We start from the raw sequence: 11728 nt of genomic DNA on the forward strand, positions 1-11728 counted from the left end.
AAGCAGCTTAATTAGATGTGGCACAAAAATCTATTAAAAAATAGTAAAAAAGTTACAAGAAAATTAGCTGAAAATATGCACAAAAAAACCCCAAAAAACTAGAAATAACACCACACAGGAAGATACGATCAGCACAGTTTTCAAGATGGGCACCCAAGATATTTAAGTTATGGCCAAAAACATGTTTTATGCTTTCACCTTGACCTTTGACCTTCAATCACCAGATTCTAATTAGTTCATTCTTGAGTCTAAGTGAGGTTTGTGCCAAATTTAGGGAAACTCCCTGAACGTCATAGGGTTAGGGTTAGGGTTAACCCTAACCCTAACCCTTCAGAAATTGCGTTCACAAAAGTGATGCAAGGTCACAGTGACCTTGACCTTTGAACATTAAATTTTAATCAGTGCATCCTTGAATCCACTCAAAACGTTTGCTCCAAGTTCAAAGAAATTCCCTCAAGGTGTTGAAAACACATTGAGTGAAATCACATTTTCAAGAATGAGACAGATGCTGGGTGTCTATGACCTTAACCTTTAACCTTTGACCTTCAACCCCCAGATTCTAACCAGTTCATTCTCGAGTCCAAGTGGACATTTGGGCCAAGTTTGAGTAAACTCCTTCAAGGCCATCTGCAGATACTGCATTCTCAAGAACGAGAAAGATGCAAGATCACAGTAACCTTGACCTTTTAAACACCAAATCCTAATCAGATCATCGCTGAGTCCAATTAAACTGTGCTAAATTTGAAGAAATTCCCTCCTGATGTTCTTTAGATATTGGGTTCACAACAATGAGTGAACCAAGGTCACGGGGACCTTGACCTTTGATCTATGAGCACAAAATTCAATTCAGTTGCTGAGCCCGAATGAGTGTTTGTGTCAAATTTGAAGAAATTCCCTCGAGGCGTTTTTTTAGATATCGCGTTCACAAGAACGTGCTGGACAGACAAACAGAAAACGTAACACTTCTGGTCCCTTCTATCGCCGGCACAGAGGCATAATGACCCAAATAAAGTGGTAGAAATTAATTTTAAAAAAAGTATATATTTATATATATTAAATTAAAATTTAATTAATGAATTAATTAATTTAATTCTAATTATTTATATAATTAATTTCTGTAACATGATTTTAAATTATTATAATTTTAAATATAGTTTTTGGGAAATTTTCTCACTATTTTTTTTTTTAGATCAAAAGTTACCAATTTTTTGCAGTTTTTTGGAATATCTTTTTTCAAGTTGTTCATTGCCTTTTCCGCCATGTTTTAGAAAGAAATCAAACCAACTTACTCGGGTTTCAACGGGTCAAACAGCTTGTGGAAGGCCTCGGATCCAGGTTTCAAAGGGTTAATCTGCAGCGTCACTCTCACATACGTCTTGTGAGGCATGTTTCTGTGCACGTGAGTTACACAGATGTGTTTTAGCTGCACATTTTCAGTCTCTCACAGAAGAGCCTGAACTTTATCCTGAAATCAACACATTACGGTCAATCTGATCTGTGAATTTCATTTCCCACAAACGCTGCAGAGACGACGTGAGTCGTGACAAACTGCTCCGCCGATAAGACATCTGTGTTTACGTGTTTACTGCGTGTGCGCGCACACACACACACACACTGCTTGTTGCACACTACACTCAGGCTCAAACAAACTGACCGCCTTGTTCCACATTTGAGCGCTCACAGAGTGACGCGGCGAGTTACAGAGGAAAAAGGAAAAAGGGCCTGTCAGCGGCGCAGGACACGCATGAGGTGATTGGCACAGAGCTCGTATCTCGTCGGGGCTCCCAGCTTCCTCTTTAAGGTCACAGCTGTGTGCAGAAACACTTTTTCAACATCCCAACAGGCCGCCAAGGAGGATGGCACGCGGCCACCCAGCAGCCAATGGGAGAGGCTGAACGCTGTGAAAAATAATCTGAAATCCCCAAAAACGGCAGACTGAAATATCTGTGTTAACGCAGCGCTATTTTTAGGCTTTATTCTGGGTTTAGAAACCAGAGCGACACTTCTGTCCAATCAAACGGCTGCAACTTTACCCATCTGAGCCCTGCAGCCGTAGAGGACGTTCACACTCACCAAACTGTGGAACTATTTTTTAAAATGGTTAAAAATATTTAAAACATACACCCACTGACACTAAATGTATATGTCACTATTAAAAAACAGCGTGACTTTTAGAGCCTACACATTCAGCGGATCCTCTGTGATGTTAAAAAGATGATATTTAAGGAAAAGTCTGGTGATATTCTAGATTTGCCAGAAAAAAAAGTCTGCATTTTTCATTTCAGTGTGTCTCATCGGCACATAATGCTGATAAGTCGTAAGTTAACCCTTTCAAACTGAGCAAACTGGCCAGAATATTTATAACATGCATAACATGTAATGTGTGAGGGAAATCTCAGGCCAATCGAATTTAATTTGTAAATCTCAAGATCTCAAATTAAAGTCTTCATTTCGGGAAAATACAATTTCGTTATCTAGGATTCTCAAATTGAATATGTCAGTGGCTCTAGAAAAAAAGTTTTGTTACCTCGAAATCTCAAAAAAATGATCCATTTATTTCAGGAAAATGTATAAATGTTTGACCACTTAGAGCTTCCATACTTTCATGACTTTAGAAACTATCTATCTATCTAACTAGACTAACATCCGTGGTTTGCAGAAATGTACAATATTAATATTTCCTTCTGATGACTGAACTAAAAAAGTAGTTTAAACTGCACATAAAACTCGAGTAAAAGTACTCAGTTACATTCCAGCTCTGTAAAGTACAAGATAAGAAAACGCCATTCATGTCTCTGCAAGTTGTTTTCTGTTTTAACATGAAGCTTCAGTGTTTCCTTTCTGCCCAAACCGCCGCAGTGACGCAGAACAGGTTTACACGACGCACCAAACACTTTTCCTTCTGTTTACTTCTTTTTACAGACAACCTGCTGAGCGCGCGCGCGCGCGCACACACACACACACACACACACACACACACACACACACACGGTGTATCTCTCTGCAGGCCCTCTGATGACCCGAGGTCACACACATACTGTACGGCATATGCTCGGTGCACGCGCAGCCCACTCCCCGGCGGAGCGATGTGATGCGGCGGGAGCGTCCGGGCAGCAGACGGCGGTGACTCAACGGCATCGCGCGGCGCGGGCTGGACGGTGAGTGACAGATGCAGAGGTGGGAGGGAGGAAGAAGAGTGACAAGCTCCAACAGGATCGCAGCTCCTGTGAAGGCGGCCGGGCAGGCGCACAGCGAGCCCACTAACACGGGAAGTGACTCAACACCCCGAGGACTTCAAATTACTTTTCTACAACTTAACTCTCTTTTTACAGCCCACACAGCGCCGACACTGGTGCCACAATTTAACTCTCAACTGGACTGAATTTACACAGTGACAGCAAAGCAGAGGGAGAGAGTGCTGCAATGTGCGACCTGTGCGTCGTGAGGAGGAGGAGGAGCAGGAAGCGTCTATTTCAAACGCAGGAGCGAGTAAAAGTCAAGAGTTGCAGAACAGGAAGAGAAAACAACACAGTGAGATCCCACTAGAGGAAGTTGTAATTATTATTCAGAGCAGCGACGTTGCGTAATTCACAGAGGATGGTATCACCTCCGAGCAGCGGCGTCAGACACCTCCGGGAGGCTCCAGAGACGGAGAACAAAACACGGTTTTCGGTGCCAAGAGGTTTATTAAACGAGCTCAGGCAGCTAATAATCAATCAAATCATGAAGACTTTAAAACAGGAGCAAACAGGTTCATTTTCTTTCAACAGCTTGGAAGGAGGGCAAAGAGTGACTTCACAAGACATTGCTTAAAAAAAGAAAAAAAAAGCAGAAATTTACCTGATAATTAGACATATATATATATATATATATATATATATATATATATATATATATATATATATATATATTAAATGAAAACAAAAAACTCAAAAAGTGCAATTTTTTTTCTGGAACATAATTTTAGATTTACAGTTCCAGGATTAATGAATATATTTTCTGGACATTTTCTCTTGTTTTATGATAATATCTAATAATCTCCCCAGCTAGTCATTTTCTTGTCACCTTATGCAACTGTTTTTTGTTTGTTGGGTTTTTTTTCCCATTTTTTTAAAAATTATCTTTTGGGACATTTGTTGCCAAGTTGCTCATTGCATTTCCACATTTTCAAACCAAACCATTTTTTTTAGTTTTCAGAAGTTTAAATGCTTGATCCAGGAGTTAAAGGGTTAAAACAAATTGTGAGCTCAACAGAGTCTCTCTGTGTCTGCAGAGTGCACTAACCAGCAGATGCAGATAGGTCAGAGGTCAGGCAGATCGCCTCTGATATTGTATCACATTTGTAAGATGCAGCAACCACACGCACTGCTGGGTGGTTTAACCTGAACATGTTGCACAATCCTCTCCTCAGGGGAGTGTCGGGACATTTTCAAACTCATTTTAAAGGCTCTCAGAGCCAAAGAGGGATTTATTTAAACACGCTTTGATTAATAATGCCTCTTTATTTAACACTTTAAAGTCTGCAGAAGCTTTGAAAGTGACATTTTTTAAGATTACAAAGCAGGAAATTGTTAAAGAGGACTCAATAAATAAATGATCCTCCCTGGACACTCCCTCACCTGTGCGTCAGAGCAGCTTTGAGGTCGACCCCGCCTCCGAGCCGTTGATTGCTCATGAGGACAGCATGCCCTTTCTGTAAATGAAGGGACTGCGCCTCTGTAATTGGGGTTGTGAGAGAGCGCGGGACACAATGATCGAACACGGCGAGCTCTGACAGCACACACATTCTTGGCGCGCCCCACACGCAGAGAGACGGGCCTGACACTTCCTCCACGAGTCACAGCGAAAGTGATGAACCGTCTCGTAAACTCGGCTGCTTGTCAGGAAATTAGCTCTGTTTCTTTGTGTGAATGAAGTCGCAAATCAAAAAGGAGACCACAAGCGAGAGGTGTGAGCAAAAGGTCAGCCTCCTCCTCCTCCTCCTCCTCCTCCTCCTCCTCCTCCCGCGGCTCAGCTGTTTCTCCAGCATCTCAGAGACGGATCAGACACTCGGCCGGGTTTCACCGTGCCAACATGACGACAGCACTCACCTGTCTTCACTTACAGAGCTGCAACATTTTATGTGCATCATAAAAAACAAAAATGAGGGCAAATCAATGATGTCTTCCTCCTAACGAGACGAGAACTCACTTAACAACACAGCTCAGCTTTAATATGCCACTTTTCTGCATTAAAAAACTAAACCAGCGATACTCCACTTAAGGCCCGCAGGTCAAATCTGGCCCCAAATGATCTGCCTAATGGCCCCCCAACCATTTTCTGATCCACAACAAAAACAAAGTGATGCACACTGAGAATTTTGTACTTTTAGTCTCCATAAGGTGTCAGAGAGCATAAAACAGCATCAAAATAGTATTTGTTTATCAAAAAGTGCCAGTGGAGGATCCCTCACACCCCCAACAGAGGTCTTAGCTAAGACCATAATGTCCTAAAATCCTAGAAACATCCTTGAAACATAGAAACCAACCCTACATGTCCTGAAATCCTAGAAATGTTCTAAAATCTAAGAAACATCTCTTAAACCATGAAATGTCCTAAAATCCTACATATAATGTTCTAAATTCTTAGAAATATCTCCAAATTCTAGAAACATCCTTAAGTCCTAGAAATGTCCATGAATCCTAAAATCATTCTAAAGTCAGAGAAATGTCCTAAAATCCTTGAAACTACTTAAAACACTAGAAATGTCCTGAAATCCCTGAATTACTAAAATCTTACAAATGTCCTAAAATCTAAGAAGCATCCTAAAATTTTAGAAATATCTCAAAATCCTAGAAAAGTTCTAAAGTTCTAGAAATGTCTTAAAATCCAAGAAACTACTAAAAGCCTAAAAAACATCCTAAATCCAAGAAATGTCTTAAAATCCTAGAAACTACTTAAAACACGAGAAAAGTCCTGAAATCCTTTAAATATTCTAAAATCCAAGGAACATCCTAAAAACCATGAAATGTCCTCCTTGAATCCTTGAAACTACTTAAGTCCAAGAAATGTCCATGAATCCTAAAAACATCCTAAAACCCTAGAAATGTTCTGAAATCCTTGGATGTTAGGACGCTTGTAGGATTTTAGAAATTCAAGAAACATTTTAAAATTTTAGAAATATCTCATAATCCTTAAAACATTTTAAAGTCAGGGAAATGTCCTAAAATCCTAGAAACTACTTAAAACACCAGAAATGTCCTGAAATCCTTAAAAAATTCTAAAATCCATTTGGGACATTTGGGATATTGTGGTTTACGCTGGTTTTAGGAGCATTTTTTTGGGCACAAAGGGCAAATTTTCACCACAGTTTTGTGACACCGTGTCATCAGTTTACGCCGTGTATCGTCATGGATACGCTGTACATAAACCAACTTGCCAACATCTGGGGAACAAATTTTCTTTTGTTGTTCATTACCTTCTTCCCATGTTTTTGAAAAATAAAAAATAAAGCCAATTTGCTCGGGTCTCAGAAGGTTAAATAAATAATTTGATTATATTTCCGTATTTGCTGAAGCTTTTCATTGAGTTCAGCGAGTTAAGCAAATAATAGCTTGCGGCTATTAATTAAAAGTTTTACATTTTATCGCAGCACCGACCTTTTCAAGAAGGTAAAGGAAGGAAAGAAGGTTCAACAACAAGTCCACCGCCGCTACAAAACTGTGGAAATAAATCTTATTTTGACGGAAAAAAAGCAAAATGACAAGCGGCTCCAGCTCTTCATATGTTTTCTTTTTTTAGATATTTTTTTTAGCTCTTCATATTTTCACATGCTAAACACGATGTTAGCACACGTTAATCTGAATCTCTGCGGCTGCATGTAAACAGGAGCGTTAGTGGAATATTTATTTTCGGATTTTACGTCTATCATTTCATATGATGCTATATCGTTTATTTCTTTTAACGCTTTGCATCCATCTGCACGGCCGAGGAGGCGTCTACACAGCGCACCAAGAAAAAGGTCAATCTAAGGCCTAATCCACACGTTCACGGGTATTTCTAGAAAAGTAGCTTTCTCTATGCGTTGTGACCTTTTGTACAAATGCAAACTGAGTTTTTGGTCACTGAAAATGGACAATTTAGGAAACTCCAGCCTGGGTGGTGATATTCAGAAACTCCGTTTGCAGTGTTATGCGTTTTTTGATGTCACAGTGCATTGTTATCTCCGCCTGCAACACTTTTTATTTCATCATCTCAGACAGAGACACTGAAACTGTAATGAAAGGTGGCATCGTGTCGAAATCATCAAAACACCATTTTCACTGTTTATTTCTGCCGATAAGTTTCTCTAAGTTTCTCTAAGTTTCTCTAACTGCGCGGCTGACAAGTAGCTGAGATGCAGCTGAGCAGCACCTGAGCAGCGCTGCTCACACACGCAGAGAAACTTCACTTCAGTCTCCCCGTGACGCCATATTGTTGTTTTTGTTGTTGCCTAAATTTACATTTTGGTGTCGATTTTTTAAAAATAAATAAATGATTTTATGTAACTAGATGAGGAAATTATGCATTTCTAAAAATACCCGTGTACGTGTGGACTAAGTCTAAATTAATGAGTGGTAGTGGCAGTAGTTTAGGCAGGTGAGGCGTTGTGTTTTTCTGTCTGCAGAGCTCCGATTGCGACTGTTTAGCCACATTTTGTGAACACGGAGCAGCAGAGCGAACAGTAGTTTATCCAACTTAATTCTCTGGCAATAGCTACTTTTTATTTGTAACTGTAGTTTATGTAATAATTTTGTGTTTTAGTAGTTTACAGTCATTAGGGGAGATTTCCAAATATTTAGGTATATATTGTGTATCGCGATATAGCCTCAAAATATCATGATATTATTTTACAGCCCTTGTAGGAACATTGTTGGGATTTTTTTTGGAGTAAGGGCAAAAACGGGATTATCTTGTGCATGTAAATGTATGAAGCAGCATCCCACCCACAAACAAGCTTTGAACTGACACTCCCTGGAACAAAACACCAAAATTCACACACACACACACACACACACACACACACACACACACACACACACACAAACACACGTATACACAGAGTCCTTGCAGTCAACTACGAGGCCTGCGGTTTGTGTGCAGCAGAGGGGAAGCAGCCGCTCAGCAGCCGTACATCACTCTGCAGCGTCAGGGACTAAAATAGTAAACAAGCTAATTTAATACAGTTTCCCTCCTTTTTTTGGCTTGTGGAGGAGCAGCTTCAGTGGATAACCTCCATGCAGTCAGACCCCCAAAAGAGGGACAAAAAGGGTATTCCCTCCCTGTCGTATCTGCGTGGCGCTCGCAGCAGGCAGGAAGTTCACAGCTCAAAGCGAAAGAGATGTTATCTGCGGCGAGACGTTGCCTTTTTTTCCATGAAGTCATCGCGGGCCCCTGGGTAGAGCTGCAACAAAAGGGCCACTGTTTGACGGGCACAATGCGCCGCTCTGCCGCACAGCTCGGCCACACATGCAAATGACAGGCCAGGAGGGAAAGGTGTGGTGATGGCAGGTCCGAGCTCAGCACGGAAAGACACATTTTCACCTGGAAGTCACCTGATCTGAATTCACCCTTAAAATCTGGAACGACATATTTTTTTCAGACGGTTGAGGGGATTATTAAAAAAAAGTCTTAAAAACAAGGGGAAAATGTCAAGAAAATTCTAACTTTATTTATAGTGTATCCTAACTATATATTTGAAATTATTTTGTAGAAGAATAATCATTTCTATAATTTATATATAGTTTATATTGTACTTTTTCAAATTTATTTGTATTTTTCTTGCTTTTTTTTGAGGTCATTTTCTTGTTGGTTTTTGTTTCTAATTTTTTTGTCACTTATCATCAGGTTATTTTCTTGTGCTGATTTTTTTTTTGGTAAAAACATGGGGGAAAATACAGTGAGAAACTAGGCAAAAAAAATGTCCCCACAAAAAAAATTAGTAAAAGGAAAATGCCCGTTAAAAAAAAATACATCTATCTATCTATCTATCTATCTATCTATGTATATACATATACATACATATGTGTTTATTATCAATAATATATATATATATATATATATATATATATATATATATATATATATAAACTGGCATGCAAGTATAAATACAATATTACCACATAAAAATATTGTGATACTGTATCCATCTTGTCCCAACCCCATTATAAGTTAATTTTAAAAAAGGAAAACATTTCCACAAAACTATGATTATTATTATTTTTCACTATTTTATAAATTTATAAATTTTGTAACTTTTAAAAATCTTTATAATTTTCTTTTTTTAACCTGTATTTTACTTGTTAATTGTACTAAATTTCTGGTCATTTTACTGTAACTTATAACTTCCTCTCATGTTTTTGAAAGAAGTAATGCCAGTTTGTTCAGGTGTCAAAGGGTCAGTGGTGGAGTGTAACTAAGTACATTTACTCAAGTACTATACTTAAGTACAGATTTGAGGTAATTGAGTATTTTCTTTCATGTCACTTTATACTTTGTCAGAGGGAAATATTGTACTTTTAATATTACTACATTTAACTGCACACTTTAGTTTGTGTACAAATTGAGATTTTTTCCATGAAACATCTTTGTTATAAATTAATTTACCAAACAGTTTCTACAAGTACTGCAGAAACAATTAGTTGTTTAATCAATCAGTGGATGAACAGAAAATTAATTGCTAACTATTTTGAGAGAGAGAAGTCTTTTTGTGGGTGTTTTTTTAATTATCATTATTATTATTATCTTTTTTCGTTTTCATTTTTTAAATTTAAATTTTTTTTTTATTTTTTTATTCTTTTTTTCAATTTTTTATTTTTTATTTTTGTTTTGTTTTTTGGGTTTTTTTTTTTTTTTTTTTTTTTTTTTTTTTTACATTTTGAGTTTTGAGTTGTTGTTTTTTTGTTGTTGTTTTAGGTTTTTTTTCTTCTTTTCTTCATTGCATTTCTCTGAATATACTTACTTGTTTTGACTTGTGGAAAATTTCCAATGCAGTGCTTTAACAGAGTATTTGTGGCATTTGTACTTTTACTTTAGTAAAAGATCTGAATACTTTTTCCCCACAACCTAAGGGTCAACTTCAGTGTTTTGTCATTTCTATCCTGCATAAACTGCTCAGCTCTCTCCCTCTGAACTGTAGTTTTTTTAAAAAAAAAATCTTTTTACTGTTACTGTAATCTGTTCACTTCTATATTTATGTTCTTATGACTTTTACAGCACTTTATTTTTCATGTTATCTAATTATTTTCTTTGCACCTCCAAACAACTCCCTCACATTAGAGCTGATTTTGCCCCTGACGCCTCCAAACATGATCTGCTTCCCTGTCTGTGTAACGTGAACTGGAAAGTATCCGCCATGTGCAGAACAACTGTTGAAAGTGAAAACAGGTTGTTCAAGATTTTCTGTTTCATTATCTCCACCGGCTCATCCTCCTCCTCCTCCTCCTCCTCCTCCTCCTCCTCCTCCTCCTGCAGCCCGCTGCTGCTGCTGCTGCTGCTGCGGGCTGCTCCGCACTTCCTGATCCCGGTGTGACAGCAGCCGGAGGATGAGACGTGTCAACACTTTTTTTTTTTGTTGTTTTTTACATGACAATAAAGCTTCCTGAACATGTTTCTGACATACTTCAACACGACACCGACGAACTCAGGCGACGGATGCGTTCATGAATATTGAAATGTCTCCTGTGTGTCCACTGGACTGATATGCAATGAATGATTTCAACATTTGCGCATCAATGAATTTCCACTGACTGTGCGCCACGGGGAATTTTTCTTTTTCTTTTTTTTTACGCGCACGGTTTTGCAGCGGCAGCATACGACACAAGGCTGAAATACGCACCAAGTGAAACACACACGTTGAAATACACAGAGAAGGAGCGTGCGTGTGTGCGTGTGCGTGTGTGCGTGTGCGTGTGTGTGTGTGTGTGTGTGTACTCACCGTTCGGTCCATATCTCTCCACATTGACTTTGACCTGCTCCAGAGTCAGCCCGGTGTTCTCGTTCACACCGAAGTTGTCCAAAACTTCAGTCGCCGATTTAGTGTGCGCATTTTCCATGGTGGCGGACTGGGCTTACAAGATCGGGTCGAAATGCATGTAGTTGAGTAACATCTACTGAGGCGGCGGGAGGGAGTGCGGTGCGGTGCGCTGCGGGGGAAGGAAACAGCAGTAATGTCCACCGATGCACGCCGAGTGTCTCTCTCTGTCACCTGTCCCCCCTGAAGAAGACCTCCGCGGACACACACGCGCTGCTTGCTGCTGCTGCTGCTGCTGCTCTCCGACCGACTGCTGCTGCTACTTCATCTCCATCTGAAGGTGTGCTGTGTGCGCGTCCGAGCGCGCCGCCTCTCCGCCGTTGAGCACTCTCCCTCCTGCACTCTGATTGGCTGCGCGCACCTGAGCGCTGCCGCGTGAAAACACTTCAAACATCTTCCTCCTCAACAGGATGCATGCAGCTCCGCCACTGTGTTTTTTTTTTCTTCCAACCTTTATTGAGAAAAACATTTGAAGACATATGCATTAACCCTTTGATCGACATCAAACTGATCCTAAAAATTGCAAAAAAAAAAAATAATAATAATTAAAAGGTGACAAAAAATATCTAAAAATTAATTGTAAAAAAGAGGGGAGTATTATTAGAAAAGTATCCAAAAATAGGGAAAAATGTCCAGAAAACGATATTCAGAATTATACACACACACACACACACACAC

General features: G+C 39.4%; 1 protein-coding gene across 1 annotated transcript in view; it reads right to left on the reverse strand.

The window, feature by feature from the left end:
- The window catches only part of atp2a3 (ATPase sarcoplasmic/endoplasmic reticulum Ca2+ transporting 3), a 60862-nt gene extending 49577 nt beyond the window's left edge, over nt 1–11285 (reverse strand). The window contains 1 exon segment of the mRNA XM_042498814.1: nt 10955–11285. Within this exon segment, the coding sequence (XP_042354748.1) occupies nt 10955–11072 (118 nt within the window). The 5' untranslated portion in view covers nt 11073–11285.
- Nucleotides 11286–11728: the final 443 nt, after the last annotated feature.

This window comes from Plectropomus leopardus, chromosome 13, assembly GCF_008729295.1.
Source record: "Plectropomus leopardus isolate mb chromosome 13, YSFRI_Pleo_2.0, whole genome shotgun sequence".
In the NCBI taxonomy this organism is placed as follows: domain Eukaryota; kingdom Metazoa; phylum Chordata; class Actinopteri; order Perciformes; family Serranidae; genus Plectropomus; species Plectropomus leopardus.